General features: G+C 34.6%; 1 protein-coding gene across 1 annotated transcript; it reads right to left on the minus strand.

Moving 5' to 3' along the window:
• Positions 1-494: 494 nt before the first annotated feature.
• Positions 495-21,852, minus strand: LOC129249808 (alpha-tocopherol transfer protein-like). The gene is made up of 3 exons (XM_054889460.1): positions 21,694-21,852; positions 1,478-1,782; positions 495-1,407 (listed from the first exon to the last, which is right to left on the minus strand). The coding sequence occupies exons 2-3, from the start codon at positions 1,780-1,782 to the stop codon at positions 786-788; spliced, it is 927 nt and encodes a 308-aa protein (XP_054745435.1). The 5' UTR covers positions 21,694-21,852; the 3' UTR covers positions 495-785.
• Between the last annotated feature and the right edge of the window lie 1,940 nt (positions 21,853-23,792).

Genomic DNA, 23,792 nt, shown 5'->3' on the forward strand with positions numbered 1-23,792 from the left:
TCAAAACGGCGCGTTAGTGCTACTTGGGGAGAGTGGTGCATTAAACATCCTACCTAACTACCTTTTGCCTAATACAAATGATGGTACTTTTGTTGCTTGTTATGTGCATTTTTTTCCTTAACACACTTGTCCACAAAGTGCTTGTAAAAATAAATTCTTTAAAAGGCCATAAAAAAATATGAGTAAAATTATTGCGCGCTTATAATTATGCAACAGGGAGTACTTAATAGTAGTTTTTATTTACCTTTAAAACATGCGACCCGATGTCCCCAACACATTTGACTGAAATGAAATTAAACTCGTTTTTTCAGAATATTTTTTTTTATTTAATTAAACATAAACAAATAGTACACAAGAAAGGAAAATGAAGTGAGTGCAGTGAGCTATGCGCACTTTACAAATTAACAAAATGAAATAAATTTAAAAAATACAAAATGTAAGTAATAGTAATTTGATACATATCCGCAAAGTGCAAGAGGAACGAGACAATACGGATTAATAATAACAAAACAATAACAATAATAATGATAAAAAATAAGTAGACATTTAAAAATATTTTTATTTGTATTTATATTTCTATCCACACACAAGCGAATGTCATTTATACAAATGGAGCGATGTCAGTGGTTTATTTAAGCTATAATACGAAATTGAGCACAAAAAAGCAGCAGCTAGCTCCAAAGCGAAAGCATGAGAAAGCCGCGGAACGCAACCGTATCCGTACATCCGTTCTACCCTAGCACTAATCTCAAGTACGAGTAAATTTGATCAGCCCGCCGAGCAACCTAATCAATGTTAAGTTGTCGGAAGGTACCCTCTACGCCAAACAGATCATCGGTAGTCTTCGGCGAGCCGGGACGCAAAGCTTCGTTGGCCTTTTTGTCCTCTTGGCTCTTGAACCATGGTGTGTATTCTTCCAACTTCTTCTTCCACTGTTGGTTCAATTCAACTACCGAACCGGCTTTGCCGCCGTATTCGTTGGGCAACAAATCGCGTGGCACCGCCTTGTACAAACTTTCCATGTTGCTGTGGAAGGTGATACGGTTGCGGATCTTCTCCTTAACAAATGGACGCACAAAGTTGAAGATGGTGTCTACCAATGGCGAGATGTTGAATACATGTACCTCTTTCACCTTCACTGGGTACGCCTCTTGCACAGCAATGAGGAATTTCTTAATCACAGTTGGCGTGAATTTGGCAAAATGATGAGCTGAAGCGAGTGTGGCATCAACAATGAAAATGTCGCCAGCAATGCCGACTTTCTCCTCCAGCAGACGAATGTCGCCGATCATGAGCGCCACTTTGGCGGCATCGTTAATGTGGTTCGCTTGGAAGTCGACATCAATGCCACGCACGAAAGTAATACGGCGACCATTGGGTGTGAGGCCGGGCAGAGTGGGGCAGTGTCTAAAAGAGGAAGATGGAGGAATATTTTTTAAGAATAAAGAAGGTTTCGCATTACACAAACCACACTTACAAATAATCCAACACCATGGCTAGTTCAGGTCGATTAATATCACGATTGGCGAAAAATTCCGGCACAGCATTGCGCATAGTATAGTACATGTCCAGCTTCTTTTTCACCTTCTCTAAGCTGAATTTGCAGCCACGCAAGAATGTAGCTAAACGGCCATCATCCATATCCTTGGGCAGGTGCGGTTGTGTGTCCAACCATTCGCGTATGAGTTTGATGTCACGATCGATGTCCGATTGATTTTCGGGTTCGCGCAGTTCCTCGCGAATGGTGATGCGTTGTTGGGGTGTGGGCTGAACGAGCATCATCTGAAAGAGGGAAGAGGTGGGTGGTGTAAAGTTAGATAAGTAAATTTAAGATTTTTTTGTATTTATTTTTATATGTAATTAGGGATTTCTCAAAACAATTAATTAATTCCAACAATTTTCACCTTTATAATATATAATACTTCAATATTCGTGAGTGTTATAGACTCTATTTTATTTATATTTCTGATACAGTGAGGCCGCTGTTGATTAAATAGTAGACCTGGAAAGCTTAAAATTGGTGATCTTCGATTTAACTAAACTAAGCCACAAAAACAGCACAAACACCTGATATCCACATTGTAGTATCTTAGTTTTACCAGCACCTACCGCACCTAGACTGCGAACTATTCTAGAAAATCATTTGTTTTCACTTAGCCAATAAAACAAATGGTCGACATTTTTATGGAGAAAACACCCAACAGTATGAGAAAAATAGTTGAAAACACCAACACAATTTTTCATTTTTTTCAAATTCAATGGGATTTAAAACTGTATAGTATATTCGAAATTTTGACTAAAAACTTAAAAATTCTGACGAAAAAGATTGAAATTTCAATGTAAATTGTTTGAACCTTTTTTTGAAATCTGCACAAAGTTTAAAACTTGGACTTATATGGCTTTTGCAGAAGAATGAAATATATTTTCTCAAAAAAAAAAAAAACAAAAATACGAAAATTAAACTAGAAACAAAAAAAAATGTTTATCTTGTCGTTAAGTCCCAAAGTTATCAAACGCACTGAAAACGAACTAAACTGAATATGAAAGATCAGAAATACATACATTTAAATTTTGAGGATAAAAAGTAGCCGATGTCGTGTTCAGAAAATTCTTTTACTTGCACGTTTATGTGTTCCGCGGGTTATCGGAAGCAGTCGGACAAAGTGTAGTGAGTTTTTGCCATGAAAAGTTTTAAAAGATGCGTCTTTTCAGTTTCACGTGATTATTACTGTACCAACTTTTCTGCCAACATAATTGCATATGTGAATGAACTAAAAGCAATATAAAAATTAACAGCATCAAGAGGAAAAAACTCACAAGTGACCTTCATAATGTTAAAATAACAAATTTACGCGTTGAAGTCCGCACAAGATTACAACAGAGTTTGTCCTGCATACACTCTGTGACAGTGTCTGCAGACGTGTTGCGCAATATTCATTATTGGGGTCGTACAACCGCATACGGCAAAGTGTTGTAAGAAGTTTTTCAACAATGAATGGCTTAAACTGAAATAAATATTTGCATGTTTTTGCTTAAATAATAAAACGTTCAGAAAAAGAGTGAGAAATACTATGTTGGCAACCAAAGAAGAAAAATAAACAGGAGATGTACAAATGAGCGCCCATACATACGTAGCTACATATGTACATTTGCCCAAATTCACATACGCATATACGTAAATGAAAACGTTTTATAAAACTTAGCTAAGTTAAGCGGCGTGTTAGCTTTGACGTCGATAAACATTTCCGTCGACTGGTAAGTAGACCTGTGTTTTCTTTAGAACAGAGTTCAGTTGCATGCTGGTAGTTCTTCTATGATATGGTAATTATGCTTTTTAGTTTAAACTGAATGCAGCTGCCCGTTTTGAGTCTTGCATAACAGCGAGGAGTTGTAATAAATATAATATGTTTATTTTTCATATGTATATATGCATTTATCGCAGGCGATGGAACGATGAGCTGTATGAGCTTTACGACCACATAGACATAGCGCAGCGAATAAAGATCCAGCTGCTACGTTGGCTGGGGCATGTCGTCCGAATGGAAGAGGAAGGCCTCCTCTGCGTTGGAAAGATCAGGTGGAGAAGGACTTGGCTTCACTTGATGTGTCCAATTGGCGCTGGTTAGCACGAAAGAAATGGTGTAAGCGGTTATCGCGCCGGTTAAGAAGAAGAAGAAGATATATGCATAATATGCATATACTAATTTGTATTCACTTTTAAACCCCCTGATAACTTTCAATGACTTATCTCGTCAAACGATTGCTTAAAACCAAACGAAGTCACAAAAACAAAAAATATAGTAGGTATGCACCAGTAGGAAAATGTAGAGGAAGGACAGTGGATTGAGCTTTTAGAAAATTTATTTTGCTTTAATTCATAACAAATTTAATTAGTGTAGCCATATTTATATATATATATATCGTCTTTTATACATATTTATACCTATAATATATAATATATGTATATTCATATCTGGATTTAATAATTACTGTCAAGAGAGAATACAAAAGATATGCTTAAAAAAAGAAATTTTAATACTTTGTTTAGACAACTTTTGAATAGGGTTGCTACATATCTAAAAAATTATATTTGTGCATATATGTAATTGGCGTTACGCCCTTTTTGAATGTTTGGCCGAGGTCTTCCTCCTATTTGTGGCATGCGTGCTGATGTTGTTCCACAAATGGGGGCATCTACAGTTTTATTCCGCTAATAGAACAACCTTTTTCTCTCAATTGGTATTTCGTGTTTTTGTTTTGCATAAAATTAAAAAATTAACTTAAATGAAGTATTGTAAAACGAGTACCAAATAAATAGTTTTTTAAAAAGCTTTATTAAACATTTTATTTGGAAAAGTACCGTTTCGAAAAGGTGAATATTAAAAAAATACTACATAAGAAAATTTGGCACTAAAGGCTCAATCATTCTTCTCCAGTTAAACACACGGTCCTATTAGACGCTACATTTAAGTGACCGTAAGTACGATACATTTCATATCTGCGCCTTAAGCCTTTTAAAATTCAGTTCATTGGTAGACTTATAGATTTATAGACATTAAAGACTTATATCGTTCGATCTGGTTCCATAACTAAGCCGGTGGTAGGCCTTAGTGGTGTTACATCGAAAGGCATTTAGTGTGCATAGGAAGGCTGGTGGGAGGGATACTTGCTGAAAAGCCTACCATTAAGCTTTACTTAACTAACTTAACTTAATGAGAAAGATAAGTACGAGGTATTCGACAATCCTGAACGAGGTTGACAGGTAGAGCCCATTAAAGTCTAGAAAAACCGCGTTTTAAGATCAGAAGAACCATGCACACCGAAAGCTTATAGCGGAGCTTAGATTTGATTCGATAAGAGGCTCATAAGCATTGAGAAAGCACACCGGTAAGTATCCGCACTGAGAGTGTTAGATTCTGCTATCAGACTAAACTCAGCGGTATTTCGTTAATAAGGGTGCTTGGTTTTTGCGAAAATAAATTTCGGCCTAGAATCTCAATCTTCCGTCAGTTATCTGTGTGCATATAGTGAATAAAATTTGGGCTCATTGTTATAAGCTCACTGATTGGCTTCTTGTGCGGTCTAGTTCTGTGGGTAGCAACCTGTGCTTCAAGGAAACTAACATCTCATTCATCTGTCAGCGTTAAATCGATGAGCGTCCTAACTAATTTAAAGGTTAAAGTCAATAGATAAGGTTGAATAGATACTATGGTCCAAGGGTCTTAGTGGAAGCAAAGAGTGAGTATATTAAACAAGCCTACGTAAATAGATATTTTGTAGACAAATGTTAAATCTGAATAATCAATACGAAATCGAATGAAAGAAATAATGATCAGCAAAAGTTCTGTTAGAGTCTGAAAACCTCTAGTAGCTCAATAGCTTCCCGAATCGCTGCCAAGAGAAAGAAGGCGAAGTAGGTGTGAACTGTAGATTTAATAAAGATGAGTTTCCAATATATCTTAAACCTCGGTGCTTCTGCAGACAGCCAGTTACCAATTAACTGATAGGATTTTATTGACTTCTGTACAAAAGGAGGCAGTATGAAGACGGCTGATTTCAGGTAACATTTGTTGTACCCACTTATCTAGGGTCTATTTAGCATTTGCAATTATTTATTTTTATTTGTTACATAATTTTATCGGTACATAAGAAACCATAAATGATTTTGACGCGCTTTCTGAACTTCTGATATAGTCTTTTGCCGTTATTCACCGCTATCGTTAAGCCAAGGAGCAAACTAAATGATCAATAATTTGCAACTGAGTCAGTTCATTATCAAGATTTTAATAAATTCTTTTGCTTACTCAATTTTATTTACTTCTTAAAAATTCTAATCTCCAACCGGCTGTTGAAACTCTTGTCGCTAGGCGATTCATTTTTCGGTCGCCATTAAAATGCGGAACTACATAAAATCAAGTTCTACTGGAGGATGTGCATACATTAACTTGTGTAAATATAATAGCTTAGCGGACTAAGTTCAACTAGCGATTAGTTAAAACAATATGTGTTTGTTTTCGATCACGCCACACATCTGCTAATTATGCCATCAGCCATGCGTTCAAAACTAGTAACTAAAACAACCTCCTCAGGCAATCATTTCGTGATGCAGTAAAGCATCGAGACAAAAAAGAAATAGCGAAATTGTTAAAAAAATATTTCTCAACTTAAAATTTAATAATAAAAGAGAAAAAAAGTTAATAAACGAAAAAAATTCGCAACAATAATTGGATTTTAATTTATTACAATTTCATTGTCAGTAAATATGTATGCAGGTGCATGTGTAACTTGTGCACTTCTACAAGTTTTTGTTTACCAAAAGCTAAGATTTTTAATTTGCCTTTATTTTAAGAGATTATTTCTGAATTTTATGGGCGTGGCGTTATGCTTGATGACACCACAACGATAACATTGCTTTTTAATTAGCTATACACATGTCATCCTTGTTGTGGTTTTTTTACCAACATTTGCTTGAGTATGAAATAATTTGGATCTGTTGCTTTTGAGGTTGAGTGCCAGGTATGAATGAAAAGGTTATTGACAAAATATTTTGTTTCATAGGTGGAATGAAGGTCGTCATGGCAGATAATTCAGCTAAAAAGTGTAGTAAAAAAGTACAGCGTTGATTAAATAATTTAAAATAAAGACAAGAAAACTAAGAAGAAGCTCGTTATTACGTAAACAAAAACTTCGTACTTCAGTGAGCCTCTGAAAATGGAAAGAAAAATTTCATTTCTAACGTATGCTGCTGTTGGTGCGATAAATTTCATTCAAATTTTCGTCAATTTCCTCCTTTTTGACTTCATTCAACGTTCAATATAATGTTTTGATGGCGCAATATTTTTAATGAGTTAGTGCGTTGGAAGTTCCATCCCTAGCTGAATTCCAATGAAAGCTTGGTGACAGTGTCAGTATGTTTGTGTCATCGATACAAAAATAAGTTTCGAACAAAGAGCGAATATCAAATTTTTTTTTATTATTAATGAAAAAGTTTATGGCGATGATTGTTTATCTCGTGCCAGAGTTCATGAGTGGTTTACACGTTTCAGAGATGGTTGAGAAGACATAAATGACAATAGACATGGCCCACCGAAAACTCCATCAAACTTGTTCGAAAATTTATCCAAAAGGCACCGAAATCATCGTTGAAACTAATGGCATGGGAGTTGAGCATCCCCAAAACATCGATTTATTGCTTTTTAACTGATCATTTGGGCTTACGAAAGGTCTGTGCACGTTTCATTCCGCACAAGTTAACTGAGGACCAAAAATTGCTCAGAATTCAACGTCATTAAATAGGCGAGAAAATACGAGAACTTCCTTTACAACATGTACGTTTTTACTCAAAAGTCGTAGTGGCTAACAACATCATTGAGATGTTTCTTCGTTTCCCAACTCTAGCATTATTGGATAGTCGCCTTTTGGGTGGAACTATGAGTAATCACATTCGGTCTGTATTGCCCTACAATGGAAGATTCCTATAGCTTTATACTGTCACCGAACAATAGAATATCTTTATGAGAAGTTTTTCGTGGTAGTTATATATTAGGAGGTTCGACATTGTCTCTTGAGGGCTAGTGGCTAGTACAAAAAAATGGCTCCATTACTTGATGTTGATGTTAATGATAATGCTGCATTTCTTTCAGTCCTGGGTTATCGTAAATAGTAAGCAATTGCTACTAATCCTCAAATGCAGAGAGTTTCGGGGTGTCCATGCGTAATGAACGATTCCTACCTAGCAGGTCTACGTCATCGGACATAGCCTTCATAGCACTGGGCTGCATCAGAAATCAAAGGTAGTCTGACTGCGAAAATCGTTATGATTTCTCCTAATCAGTTTTGACTCTAGCTTCTTCAACCGAGTGAGCATAACCACGGAAACTAATAGAAGGTGGTATGTCACTACTAACTGCAGGGTGTCTAAAGCGCTCTGGCCAAAACTGAATCTTAAAAGGCCAAACGTCCTCTGTGAAGATCCTGTACTTCAAAGAAGCTATGCAAATATCTCGGCGATTATTTCTTTGAAGACCTGAGAAATTTGCAAAATGTCTCACGGGAGGGACTAGTTCTTTTTTAATAAATTCCTCAACTACAACAAGAATTCATAAATTGAATAAATAATCAGATGAATACCATCGAAAATTATTTATTGAGAAAGGGAGAGAGGGAGATAGTTGAGAAGCTCCTTTAATTTAGGAAACGAGTATTTTATACATGAAAGACACAACAGTGAGTCCTAAATTTTTGACATAACCAACATTCTGCTCTGTCGTAGATATGGAGCAGAAATCAACAGGGTTTGCAGGTTGTGTGGTAAGGCAAGAGGAATGATATAGGCTGCGTCTACTTGCATAACTTGCCATGTCCAAGCATGTTAATGGACAACAACGGAAGAAACTCGACATGGCTCATTGATAATTTTGGCTGCTACTTTCCTGGCAGCTCGTAGATATCTCAATAACTAAAATTCTCTAACAAAAAGGCACGTCTGAATAGTGCTTATATTTTCATTGATAAATTATTTCCAAACACTGAGGCCATATAGTATGTGCCCGTGTAACTACAATGAATTCGACAAGAAAGATTAATATTCATTATTTACACAAAATTTGCATTTTCTCCATATATTATTTATTTATTATTTATAAACATATAGTGAATACCAATACCCTCAGAACATATGCAAACTATGTATTACATAATAGTAGTATGTAAATGGGACAACTGCCCTGCTTTTGTTTGCAAATAAATAAGTAAAAAAGTGGATAGACGCAGGCAAAGCGCCAAGCTTCACAAGCTTCATTCACAGCATCGTCAACTGGCAGGTGTTGAGAGTGAGGCAGCGTAGTGAGCATGACAACGTGTTTATGCAAATTGTCTTATAGTACAGCAACAACAAAACAGCCAGCAGCAACAATTGTCTGCTCGTTGTCTGAAAGCGAGTGGCGTGCAACGAAATTAATTCACTACTTGTGGGTGTGGCGCGCAACTACTAGTACTAAACAAGTAGGCATGCAAATAGGAGTGTAAATAAATAGTTTAGTGCAATTCTGCCTAAGTGACACATCACGACGACTCCAGTCAGTCTATTGTTATCGTCTGATTGCTGATTAATCACTGCTTTGATTTGGATGAATGTCTGTATAGTGGCTGACTGATTACTGCATGTTTGGGGCTTGGCAGTGTAAGCGTGACTGAGCAAAGAGGCGAGATTATCGATGTTAGTGGAGAGTTGAATTGAAGAATGGTCGTTGGCAATGGTTACCCGGTTTTAGGAAGATGTGCAACTCATAAAAAAACAATATTATATATGTGTATTAGGGTGCATCACTCTCCATACAAAAAAAAAAAAAAAAACGCGGAAAAATCAGTACTGCTTTTTCATCGAAAAAAGACTTCTGCCAAAATATTTTGAAAAAATATTGGAATTTAAGTGGAATTACGGATCGATTTACAAGTAGCCTTTAAATATCGAATATATAATCTTCATTAATATGTATGTGTAGGCGTGTCGTTCAATTGGCAGATTTTTCTCATAAAAGAAGATGGCAGTGAAAAATTGGGAGTCTACGTGCAACCGCAGTAGCTCCAACACACTCTATTAACCATTTGAGTATTCTGGTATTAAATTTTTTTATGAAAAATTAGTTTGGAAGAAAAAAGGTGTATCGTAGTTGCAGTAATTTACAATAAGTTATAAACCGACGCAGATATCGTATTGCAATTATTTTTTATAAAGCATAGTTTCTGTAGTTTCTTTGTTGCAAATGAGCGTAAAAACTGTAAATTGCTTAAGCAAGAACTGACTTTTATACGCATTGAAAAAGAAACAAATGTTTCATAACTGCATAAACAATTACATATATACTGGTACATAAACACCACACAGCGGCCATTCAAGCGTTGCCTTCATTTATACCATCCTATTATTTGTACATTTGCGGTGTTGATTATTACTTCACTTTTGCAAGGCAAAAAATTTTATTTAGGCTACTAAGTAGACATCCACACGCTACTTAATACATATTTACATATATAACGCATATGACATAATAATTTTTAGTGTTGCAAAAGGCCAAAAAGAAAAAAAATTGCACGCGCTAATTGAAAATTCACAAAAAACTCAGCAATAAAACGGCAATCAGCATGTTGGCTATGCGCTTGAGTGTGAGTGTCGTTGCACATGTGTAAAACGCATACCAATACAGTTACTTTTCTCAACGCAGAGTATATAAAATAGTGAAACACAAAAATTTTGGTGGGTAATTTTTTGACTCTTTTCCTTTTCCTCAGGTTTTTTTTTTTTGAAAGTGACAATGAAGGTAAATGGTGAAAATGTTTTAAAATGAACTTCGAAGGGGGTGATTAAGAAATTTTCTAACCATCATGTGTGGAACATAGAAAGAAATAATATGCACACATACATGTGTAGTTATTTAAAAAGTTATAAACAGTTTGAAAATGTGGGTATAATTTTTTATTACAATGTGTGTTAATGGTCTGGTTTCGCAATTTACATGAGATCCACCAGACTCAGCGAAATTCAATGAAGTGAAACAAAAATTTGAAAAATTAGATGCTAAATATTTTTCCTCTACCTGTTGATTTGATTGTTCTAAAACCACATAGCTGGCGACGTTGATTTATAGAAAATATTAGAGGTAAATATATACATATATATTAAGGCGGGTCGATTTAAAAATCGCTCATTGCTCTGTGAAAATCGTATTCTAGGGATCAAAATAAGAAACTTTGCCGAAGGAACCATACCTCTAAAACGAATTCTGATGTCCCCCAATTTGGGTCGAACGAAAAATCCCACTTTGACCCAGTGGCACACCCCCTGGAACTCCCCTGGGGAGTTCCCAATACAATCATTTCAAAATATCACCATTTTTGGCCTTTACATGAGACAAGAAACTAAAAAGTTCGACCCAAATTGGGTGACATCAGAATTCGTTTTTGAGGTATGGTTCCTTCGGCAAAGTTTCTTATTTTGATCCCTAGAATATGATTTTTACAGAGCAATGGGCGATTTTTTTTCTTCCCCACAAAAGACGCTAAAAGTTCGACCCAAATTGGGGGATATCAGAATTCGTTTTAGACGTATGATTCCTTCGGCAAAGTTTCTTATTTTGATCCCTAGAATATGATTTTTACAGAACAATGGGCGATTTTTTTTCCTCCCCACAAATCGACCCGGCCTAATATATTTGTATGCAATTCGCCCTTTATTGGGCGTCTGGTCGAGCTCCTCTTCCTATTTGTGGTGTGGACTTGATGTTATTCCACGGAATAGAGGGACTTACAGGACCTCGGCCAAACACCTAACAGAAGTGTAGGCGTATAAAAAATAGAAACACTGACTTATAGCAAGCGCAGGCCGCGCATAGCGGCTAAGTAGAACTCGGCTAAGAAGACTCAATAAGTTTCTTCCTTATATTTACAACAAATTTCCTCTTTTCAAAAGTTAGTTGAAATTAATATAGAAACAAAAGCAGAGTAAATAAAAAACCATAAAAAAGAACGTGCTATTTTCTGCTCATAAGTATGAAGGTAATTATAAAATATTTCGCTTAAATAAATTAAGAAGCGCTCGAAAGATTTTCGGCTATAAAAAAGGAACAATTAAATTTTTCTTTAGTAGTAAAAATGAATTAAAAAATAGTAACTATAGTAGATAATAACAACAACACCATAGTTTTCGCTTTGCTCTACAATTTCAAGCACAGTTGCGATGAAACTAAAAAAATAGCAGTTATTAAAAAATCCAAATTATAATAACCATAACACAAACGCTTTGTTATTGTTGTAATTAGCACATTTTTGCAACAGCACTTTCGCATTTTATTTCTTGCCTTCTTCTTTCGGCTGCGGAAATTGGTGCACACGTTTCGGGGGCTATGACCAATAAAAGTAATTTATGGCCGAATGGCTAGTGTTGTTAGCGGACAAGTTGGCAATAATCCGAAATTCGAGTATTATTTTCGATTTCTATTCAAGCAGACGGATTTGATTGTGCTTTAAGCGTTGCGCTACTTGCATCTGCTTGCTTTTCAATCAGGTGGAGTGGTTAAGATAGAGAGCACTTTTTTAACTCTGTTAATGCGCTAACGTATTTTGTTATCGTTGCTTTAATGGTTGAGGAACAATTTCATGTTGCAATCACTTGCAAAATCGATTGCATTCTGTTTAAGAAAACTAAATTAGACGCAAACGCTCCAACTGGGAACGATGGTAATCGACGGCGCATACGGGCGCATGCAACAAACACAAACAAAAAACACACATGATACGCGTGAATGTGTTGGCCGGACATTCACTTGCTCCCGTTTGCAGCGCGTAAAATTGCAATAAAAGTTTACATAGTAATTTTATTTCACTTTGCGTTGGCCAATTTCGTCGCAATGGAATTGGCTAGCCGAATTTAATGCGCTTGGAGAAGGAATATTCGAAGAATTGTTGCGGAAATAATGCATGTAATCATACATTAGGGTGCCTCACCAAAGAAAGTTGAGCTACCAGAACCATAAAATTTATTTATTATATTTTAAGAATTCCGCTTAAATGTTTTCGAAAATATTAAGATTTATGTAAACTGGACCGATTTGGTAATACATATACATACAGACTTATAATTAGAGCAAAAAGTTTTTTTGATTTGCTTCATTCGTTTGCATTTTATTGGCCCACAAAGTTGATAATGTTAACTATGGAAACACTTTTGTTCCCTACTGTATGTGTACCTCAAAAAATTGTGTTTCTTGTAAATATATTATAAGTAAGTTTTCAAAATACTTTTTAAAGATCTGCATAAAAAACAAAATTAAATTAAATAGATCTCTTTGTTTTAATTTTATCGACGGAAACAAATTATTGTAATTTTTGGTGGTACTTTTAAAATTGTGCGGATCACGTAAATCTTAATATGTTCCCCAAATATGTTAGCAATAAATAAAATACAATGGACTTTGTAATTCCCTTAGAAAAATAGTACCGATTTTTTTGTTATGGAGAGTGGTGCACCCTAATACCTATGTCTACCTGTAAATGTGTATGTAAGTGCATGTTTATGTGAACGTGCCCCACTCAAATCAATACTTATTCGTCATACTCTGTTGTAGCAACAACTGCATTTACAAGTTGATTGCACTCAGAAATTCGCAATCAATGTGCTTTTGCCTTTTTGTGTTGCAGCAATTGTTGCTCGCATGCTTGTAAGTATGTATGAGTACATACTACTGCTACAAAGTGTTGCAACATCTTTTAGAAAATCATAAACGAACTGGTTCGACCGCTCTGGCTTACAGGGGTTTAGCTCGGTTTAACTCTATTGTCCAATGCTTGTGTGTAGATAGATAGACTTACAGATATGCACACATACATATATATATATATATAGAAATATAAAATACATCGGTATATGCATATTGGCTTAAGCTTGTAAGCATTCGGCAAGCTATTTTTGTGTTTGTTTGTCAACTGTTGCCATTCTGGTAACCGAGGAAGTGGCAATAAATATTTTTCTGCAAGATTGGTTTTCGGTCTTTTGTATTGGAATGATTAGTGTGGCAGTTTTTGGCTAAGAATTCTGAACCTGTTTTCATGAAATTACACATGAAACAGCATGCAGTTTAAATACATGTGCAAATGCAATTTTGAATTGTAAACATTTGCTTTTTGAGGAGTGTTTATTTAAGATGAGTATTGTAAATTTTGTAATAAAAGAGGTGAAGGGAAATTAGTGATACCATGTGGTTCTGAGAAAAAGAACTATTATCAGCTCAGCTGGTTAATTACAATATAAGTAATGAAAATTAAAAAAATAAGCGTTTTTAAAATGTTTACCTGCGTGCGTGTCTGTCTCTTTGCACGAGCTAAACTTCGATATGACTTAATCGATTTTCATGAGATTTTCACGCTAGCTAGAGAACTCTTTAGCGCATATTATAGGCTATGCATATTATCTAGGCAGGTGGATGAAGTGGCGTGAAATTTGGAAACTTCTCGTTTATAAAGATTTTTCCAATAAGAGGTGTTACACGTGAATGGATTGCGCTATCGAGAGATGATTAACGTTTTTTTATGGTCGGAATTGAATGGTATTGATCTGTATAAGGTTTATTTTCAACAAGACGGCGCTACGTGCCCACACAAGCAACGAAACCATTGATCTTTTACGGGAAAAGTTTCGGGACCGTGTTATCTTTCGAAGAGGTGATCACAATTGGCCACCGAGATCTTGTGATTTAACACCATGTGACTTTTTTCTTTGGGGCCACGTGAAAGAGAAGATCTACGCCAGCAGCCCAGGGTCGATTCAAGACCTCAAAGATAGAATTCGTGAGGCTATCGAGGACATAGGGCAGCCACTTTGCAATTCGGTTATGGAAAATTTCATGAAAAGGATATTGTTCTGTAAGTGTGGTCGTGGTGCTCATTTGCCTAATGTTATTTTCCACTATTAACGGCATATCTTTCTCTTTATAATGAAATAAACATCGGATCGGATCATTGTATTAAAAAATAGCATTTTTCTTTGAATATCAAAGTAACCCCTCTTATTGGAAATCCCTTTATTTCGAATACCGGATTATGAAGTTTCATCTTATTAGCTAAGGAAAGAGAAATATTTATGTTAGTGTGAACTCCAGATAAAAATGCGATTAGAATTGGTGAAGCTCGGATACTGCCTTATTAAGCCTTCTTAAAAGCCTCTTAAAGTTGAAAAGTTAAAAATTTTGCACATTCGCTATAAATTATGAATTATACAGGCCAACAACATTTGAGAGACTCAACTTCAAAGTTTCTTAACGTTTTAAATATGAATCTGACCTCAGAATCGAGATGTGCCGACTTAAAAGTGGAAAACAAAATTGGACTATTTTTGAGGTTACGTATTAGGTATTATGATATTATTTTTTAAATGCTCGCAAAAGTACAACTCTTAGCCGCAGTTGGGAATTTAATTGGCAAGCCACCTTTTAATTTGATCACAGTTACTAGTAGACTCTAGAATGAATCTCTTACAAGAAAATTTAAATGTGCATTTGAAGCTAACGCTGTAATTCCTATTAGCAACTTTGAAGGAATATGAGTTTTACCAGGGGACACATATGTAGCTCAGCAAATTAAGAACCAGCTAGATCAGCTACTAGTCAAATCCATATCAAGATCCGGGCTTTATAAATACCACTGATAGCAGCGGTAAAAGAGAAGGCCTTCCTTTATATACCATTTATGCTCATAATCGCCTCAGTAATAATTCAATATCTTTATGTTACCGATCATTATATTTGTTCTACTCGTATATCCTGTCAGAGTTGTAAATGCTGGCGGTTATGTTTTATTCCTACCTTAGTCGCCACAGATATCCAATGATTATGTATAACTGAGAAGTTTGGATGTTTCTAATGGTATTTATTCCAATTCTCCAAGCTCTTGAAAGTACGTGAGAAGAACTATTAGCATACAAGAGAGAGGCCATGAAAGGTGAGTTGGAGGAGTCTAACAATCTGTAGATTTGAAAACAAAAAACATGGAAGCATTGAAAACAATATACTCAAACAATTCTACAAGAAAACGGATGTGGGGTGTGATGAATACAAGAGTAAACATTTATTATGTTGTGACAAACTGTTAAGCCTGCAATACAGAGTCAGCAATACATACAAGAAAAAAATAGAATGAACTCTTATTTGAAGAGGAAATGAGCGATACCAGGTAGTCGCAATTTCGCAACATTCCAAGACTTAGTTGTACTATAAATGTGCAGCTGGGACAATTGGTTGCTGGTTTAGCATTTTAGATATGAAATTGAAAGTTCTATTGGAGAGTTCTAAAGACCAGAGCCAATTAACCGATTGATGTCCCCTCAGTGTACCCACGATAATGCCGAACATGTCATCGCCCAGCGGTTTACAAAGCTTTGGAAAAAAGTCCTATTTTCAATTTTTGTAAAGAAAGAAACATACCCATTGCAGTGGCATTCTCATTATGGAAACTTTTTTGGATTTATGCCCAGGCAAGGATTGTCCCTTCAGCAGGACTTTCGAGAAATATATGAGCGATTCCCTAAGCTCTTCTAATACATGCAGGATAGAAGACAGTTCAGCCTTGAGATAAGTTAGATTGAAATATTTCAAGCGACAGCCGGTTAACCGGTTTCTTCCACTCCTTCACTCGAAAAAGTTTTTCACCAGGTATTTTTTCATCCAAGAAATACGGCTATAGGCTTGTTAGACTGCTGAGAAGCGTGCGCTATTAAAAGAAGGCAGTTGCATTACCACAGTGGATATCGAGCTCGAACCAGCCGAATAGTAGTCACTAACTCGGTTACAGTGTAAAAAAATTTTATATTTTTTAGATAGCCCATATTTTTTCAAACCTCATTGATTCTGAGTTCAGTTTCATTAAAATTATTAACGAATTCAGGCTCTAACATTCTTGAAAGCATAAATAAGAATTTGAAAGCTGTTTTGTCAGAAATTTACATTAACCAACTTTTTGTTTAAAAACCCAGAGCAAATCAGTTGGCATTAATTTCCAAATGCATAAATATATACAAAATATTTACGCATTACCATTAGAAAGAAATTATTTATATAAAATTAAGTTCAGCCAACTAGTTTAATGCATATCAGATCAAAGACTTCTTAGGCAAAAATTTACGCAAAAAACTCCATCCAGTTTCGCTAATATTACTTTAGACAAGACGGCAATAGCAAAACCTATAAAATTTACTAATTTATGCTCACATGTACGAAATTTATGCCTCTCATGCAAATCACTAAATTAGCGAAACCGGGTCTTTGTCGTTTGCAAAATTTTGTTATTGCTTTATTTTGTTTAATTATTATATCCGATACTTTTATTGGGAAAAATAAAACTTCCGCATTGGTCACTGATTTGTGCCAAATTTATGGAAAATATTGAAGACAAGCTTCCATATTGCTACTAACACATACCGGCACTTGTATGTCATTGCAAAAGTCACCTACATTTCGCAGCAGCACAAACGAAAGACTCAAGCGGCGAACTTGACATTGCTCAAGGTTTTATGTCGATTGGCGTTCAATCAACATTTTTACGAAAACAGAACAAAAAAAACAAAAAACACCTTTAGGTACAACAAAAACAAGTGCAATGATAAATGTTAAAATCTTAGTAAAGGCAGATTACTTAATATATAGGAGTACCTTATGCAAACATACATAAGCGGTAAGTATATACAAACAAATTTATTTACGGAGCGTGTCTAGTTGTTGTTTTCTACATTGCTGTTTTGTAAAAAAAAATGTTGAAATAATGCACTCGTCGCGAATGCATGAGAGTTATTTATAATTTAAAGTTTGACGTACAGTAAAGGTAATGTGTTCTAGATTGCGTTTTGCAGATAAGGAAAATTTAAATCTTAGCGATTATAGTTGTTGTCTTGAAGCTATTTTTTTTTTTTTTCAAAGAATGAAAATTGCATTAAACCCAAGTTTAAATAGTAAATTTGTATATTTTTGAAAAAATATATAGGATACTATTGAAAAGAAAAGCGAAAAGAGGTAATGAGCCTCGAATATCAAATACAAATAAGAAAAAAAAAAATGACAGGTGAGCTGGACTTTAACTATGTTTTAAAGTGACCAAAAGTTAGTATTTATTGTAATTCTTTGAAGAAAAAATTCAGATGGTCTGCAAATCTGGCAATAAATGATAAAATAATAATTATATGTACGCAAATGTTAGTTTCTTCAATTCGTCCATATTGTGAAGCAGTAATATATAAAATAATAGCACTAGTTAATTCACACATTTATAATTGAACCTTCTGATGAGAAATAAATTTTCATTCCATTTTCTTGTCGGCATTAATAGCGTTATAGGGCTCCGAATGAAAGTACGCCATGTGTAGACAACTTTTATGTAGCAAAGTAATAGTCCAGAATGTGGATCGAAAAATTCAAATTTTGTGTATAGAAATCTTTACATTACATGTAAAAAGTTTGCTAAGTCGATTTTTGATCGATAAGCTATCAATATTCTGTGGTAGAATTAAACGAGGATGATTCTTGTGGAACATTTTAATCCTTTACCCCCCCAATTTAACTCCTTTTTTAAGAAAAGTTCTAAAACTCCCTTTAAGTGCGATATCTGAGCACCAACATGCTCAGTGAAAATATTTATTAGAAAATTTCATTGGGGGTTACGGAAGACACAGAAGTCATAAATATAAGCGTTCGTCCGTAATTGACGGAATTACTCGGATCACTATTTATATTTTCACGAACACTCAGGTGCCAGCCACCTCGGTCGGCTCATTTCGTAGCTTTATGTTGACACTCGCTGTTAAATGCGTACAGCGCCCTAATAGCACTTGCGAACAAATTTTAACGAAATGAAAGTAACTGAAGTAAGTATAAACTTAAATTTTCAATAACTCACAAATTTTAATGGGATTTTGTTAGCTCTAACAGTTGTGAAAAATGGCGAAGCTGCATTTTTTGATAACAATTTTCTCTATGTTTTGATGTGGTATAAAATTTTTTAGAAATTAATTAATCTCTTCTCTGTGAAAAAAGGAATGCTGCATAGTGTTGTTAATAAAAACCGCCAAATTGTTTTAATTTTTAATTAAAAATAAAACTTTAACTGCTGTTTGCTCAACTAACCACTGTTAGTATTTTCGTTCTCGCAAGTCTTTATTAACTCTCTGACCCAAATATTTAAAAAATTTAGTAGCTCAACTCAAAGTCGTTGAATTCAAACTTATATTCGCCGTAAGTTCGTGATTGACATTTTTTTATCTGACGGATTGCTGAGAAAACAAAAAAGAGGTAAGGAACAATTTATCATCTCGGTTAGTAAAGTGTACACTGAATATAAGATGTGAAAATGGCTCTAAATATGATTATTTTTACTAAAGATTATAAATTAATAATTAAATCTTAAACATTTTGTACAATTTGTTGGTTCACGTTTCTTAATTATTCCTCCAAAATTGATCGGTCAGCTTGACGGCCTCAGTTAGAATATGTCATGCTGCCTCTATTGAATTGTTTATTTGCTGAACAGTGCAACCTTTGATGCATATTACTGTGGCAAAATCATACAACAACTTATTAGAACCTCCTGGTATACTCGTACATATTTAAACATAAGTTGCTTCATGCTTCCAATTTTTTTAACACCGTTAAATCGAGGGCAAATTTCTTTTTCTTTTATTTTATATTTCAATTATTTGAACCTATTTCGATACTAAAATGCCTGTTGTCTTTATACTCTTGTAATTTCTTAAGGATTTTTTTAATTAAGGGTTAATTTATTTAGTACTTTTGACGTGAATTTTTTTTATTAACTTTTTGCTGAAATTGTATGAATTTTATACATTTATTAAGGCCGAAGCGGCTGATAACCTGTTTTCAGACATTGTTCCTCTAATAGTTATGTGTTGTTTAAAAGCTGGTCAGAAATTAATTTATTCTAAAAACATTTATAAATTGTTTTTAAGCTATCAATTGCGGTCTATGACCCAGGTTATTTTTAAATTAATGGCTCTAATATAAATATTTAAATAAAATTATAGCGACTGGTAACAATTAAAAATTTTAAAGTAATGCATACCAAATTGTTAAGGCAAAATGTCATTGGAATATACCAAAGATTAAACACTTAAATAGGCCCCCAAAATACTTATTACACAAAGAAGAGGTTTTAGGTGCGTCACTCACGCCGAATGGGTTACTACTCTTAGGATGCGGATACCCTCCGTTAAGGTCACGTAGTTGGAATACGAAAATACTACTTATGATACTACCTGCACTTCTAGCGAGAATTTGTGACTCAAGATGAGGAGTTAAGGAAAATGAAAAGTCGGTTATAAAAAAAATCAGAATTTTTAATAATTCAACTAATAAAAGGCTTCTGAAACGGGCAGGAACACATCTGTGTCGAATATATCTTATTTTTAAAAACCAGAGAGCGCAACAGAAAAAAAATTAAATATTTTCAATTCTTTGAAATATTTTTTTCTTAATAATAATTTTGTGAGTAAAATATTTCTTATAAAAGTATATGACTAAAAATGGAAACCGTTATTATTATTTCATAATTTTATTCCTTTTTTAAATAAGTTTTTCCTAATTTGGTTGAAGTTATATATTTCTTATACAAATATGTGTTTAGAAACAAAAAAAAAAACAAAAACAAAACCAGAACAAAACAAATCGGTTTACAATTTTCTTTAAAACAAATTCGTGAAAATATGGTTATAATACTTTTTAAATACTTTATACTTTTAGTTTAATTTGAATTAAATATTTTTAAGTAAAAAAAGTGGAAAGAAACGGTATTTATTATATTGTTTTGCCACTTTAATCAATACATATTTTTTAAAGATTGAAAAAATATTACTATAATTTTTATATATATTTTTTCTTTTAAATTTGATTTGAGTGAAATATCGTATCTCAAATATCGTATCTCAAATATTGACTTTCTTGACTTTCTTTTTGAAAGAAAATTGTAGTTATATAATCTTTTTGTACATTTTTCCTTAAATTTTTCTCGAAAAAAATTTGTCTTATTTATTAATTTCACTTTTAATTTTTTTCTAGTTACTTTTTACAGTACAGTTGTTCATATTCAGAAAATTTGTATTTAAAAAAAAAACAATTTATTTAAAAAAAAGTTTTTTTTTTAAATTAGTTTAAAATTTAAAGATATACATTTTTTTTAATTTAAAACTTTTTTTATTAAATCCAAAATTTTTTTAATTTAAACATGTTTTTCTGAATACTTAGTTGAACTAATTTTTTCTCATGCGGATTGGAAAAATTTTTCTTCAAAATTGATTTTAATAAAAAATACCTTCACTACTAATTTTTTTTAGAGACGATAGTTTAAATTTATTTTAATAATATTTTTGCTAATTCCCGAAACATTTCTATGAAGTAGTAATTTTGACAAAAATTTATAATTTCATTGCTTTGGTTACTTAAATTTTCCTTAACAGGAGGTGTTGCTTAGCAGCGCGTAACTTCCACCTACTCTCAGGGGCTCCTAAAACTTGAGATCACATTGTACAAATTCTACCAAAGTATAGAAAAATAAACACAGCATAACAATTTTCATTTTTAATAAATATAAGAAATATTCTCTTGCCATGCACTCTTCATACAAAACAAAAAAAAAACTTTCTAAAAGAGAAAAATACAACTTTTTAAAGTACACTTTTTAGTATGTTATTTCATGAATATTGCAGGTATTCTATTTCTCCTTAATTATTGCCCCCGAAACTAAGAACAAGTATCTCCTTATTATAGTACAAATTTGTGGAGAACTTCTATCAAAATGTGAGATTATTCCAGAAACAGTTTTTTCATTGTTTCTTTAAGTTTTGGGCTTCGAAAATGTTTAAAACAAACTTCGTTTTAAGAAAACGTCCATTATACGAGTAGTTTGATTTTAGCTCAGTAAGCACATTTATAACAAACTGCATTTAAGGCATCGTCTAAAAATATGACGTATCTTAAATTTGTTCAATACACTTTTGTTTTAAATTTATACTATTTTTTTATTAATTTTCTTCTTTTAAATTTGGTTCCTTAATTTTTTTTATATATCCACTGCCCAGTTCGTTGCTTAAGTCTTTTGTTTTTACAAATATTTAATTATTCAATTATAAATTGTGGCGCTCTCTCTTACCTTGAGGTTTTTAAAGTTTTCTCTATAAATTTAATAAAAAAATTGAAGTGTTAATCCTTTTGTAGCGTCACGTCACTTGGTTACGCGCTCTTTATTTTATTTGGTTTTGAATTTTTGGCAAGAATTGAAATTTTCACGACCGCAAGCAACAACGACAACAACCGCTTCGTTGGTGGCTAAATCTGCAACTGAGTACTGCCAAACATGTTTTGCCGCTATATAAGTCCGGTCTAGATGCGGCCTTTTGCTGTTGCTGCTGCTGCTGCTGCGTCGCCGTCGTTGCCGTTATTTGCAATTGGACATCTATTCGGCCATCTAAGCACCACGTCGCGCCACTTTGCTCTTCTACACACACACATACAGAAAATGTGTTAACATGTAGGTACATAAGCTTGAGTATGTGTGTGTGTGTTGCCAGTGCACTGCGTGTTGCGCAGCTTTTAAACGATGCGCAGCGGTACAACACAGTTCCACATCACTAAGTTAAAGCCGAAACGTACACGAAATAAACGAATTGACAAACAGATGAACGCGAGCGAGCTATTGACGAATGCAAGAAATTGGCAAAGAAATGAGTTACAGCATCTGTTCAAAGAATTAAGAATGCCACGGGCTTCCAAAAAATATTTTTAGGACCCTTGTATTAAGAGCAATGAAGTTTTCCTTACTATTTCTTTGAGAGTAATTTTTGGTGACAAATGCCGCATTGAACCTGTGTGGCAAAGGTTGTAATTGAGATACGGAAGGGAAAGAGATGTATTTCACTACTGCTTCCGCTTTTCTAAAAGCAACCCATTCATCTTCGGTATTATTAATTAGCTGTAGTTTGAGTGAAGAATCTGGGACAGTAAATTTCCTTGAAAAATAATGCTTTTTCTCTATCCGCAAACTAGAGTTTGAGGGTCGTGCTAAGGCAATCTCCCCAAATAGGCAGGATTGGATCGAGGGGGAAATCTGCGCCGAAGCTTGCACCTCTGTCTTCACTGACGGTTCCATGGAATCGGGAGTCGGAGCAGGGGTTTTCTCTAAATCAGCCAATTTATCTATCTCCTTTAAACTACCGAATACTGCTACTTTTTTTGAAGCAGAAGTCTTTGCGATCTTGCAGGCATGCACAATACTTAGGGAACGCGGGAGTTAGGGAGATATTAGAACGAAACTAGTAAGCTCCTGTAAAAAGGAGATCTCTTGGGTGTGCAGGTAACACTTCTCTGATCTGGGTCCCAGGACATAGGAACGTAGAGGGAAATGAAATTACTGATGAGTTTGCCAGGAAGGGAACTGAATTGGCCTTAAAGACCTCCTACCCAGGCATCGGCATTCCCCTTACAGTTATTAAAGTGGAACTGCACAAATTATTTCTCAGGAAAGCTCAGGAAAGATGGAGCTCCATTTCTTTATGTGCTATTTCGAAAACCCTTTGGCCCCAGTACAATATACAAAAGACTCAGAAAGTTCTTTGGACTCCTCGCTATTAAAGCTGTGGGGACCTTTCAGAGAAGGAGACTGGAGAGCATTTTCTCTGCAAATGTCCGGGCTTGACAGCCAGACGATTAAGATCACTGGGTGCTCCTTTCTTCGACAGTCTGGAGCAGTGCGCCAACCTAAATCCCATCATTCTTCTCCATTACATCAACAGCTCTCGCTGGCTGTAGATGTCAGCCTGTTGGAGGTCTGATAATGGTATCAAAACGGCGCTTTAGTGTTACTTGAGCAGTGGCTGGCAGACTGGCACTTCAATCATTTCACCTACCTGCCTAATGTTTTCAGATCGGTCGATTTCGGCTGCTGAGAAATGCTCTGCAGACCAGTGTCAATCATTTAGCCACAGTTCGTTAACGCCAATAATATACTTGAGAATAGAGAATTATTGGACCTACCATCTAGAGAACGTACTCGGATACCAACGAAAAAATAATGCCTACTGTAACAAAACAGGATGATTGTTTGGAGCTTTCCTCATGCTCGCTTAGGTTGGTGATCCACTAAGTGTTTTCACCCAGGTCATCTACCAAGCTATGAAGAATCAAGAACGTGACGTTTCATTGGTGTGAGATCAAAGAGAGAGGAGTTGGGTGAGTAGTCTTGAGAGATTGGTG

This window comes from Anastrepha obliqua, chromosome 1 (genome assembly GCF_027943255.1).
Source record: "Anastrepha obliqua isolate idAnaObli1 chromosome 1, idAnaObli1_1.0, whole genome shotgun sequence".
NCBI classification, from domain to species: Eukaryota; Metazoa; Arthropoda; class Insecta; order Diptera; family Tephritidae; genus Anastrepha; species Anastrepha obliqua.

Coding starts and splice junctions, on each gene's coding strand:
- LOC129249808 (XM_054889460.1), bottom strand. CDS start 1,782: ATGATGCTCGTTCAGCCCACACCCCAACAACGCATCACCATTCGCGAG. Junction 1,408..1,477: donor GCCATGGTGTTGGATTATTT/GTAAGTGTGGTT, acceptor TTCCTCTTTTAG/ACACTGCCCCACTCTGCCCG.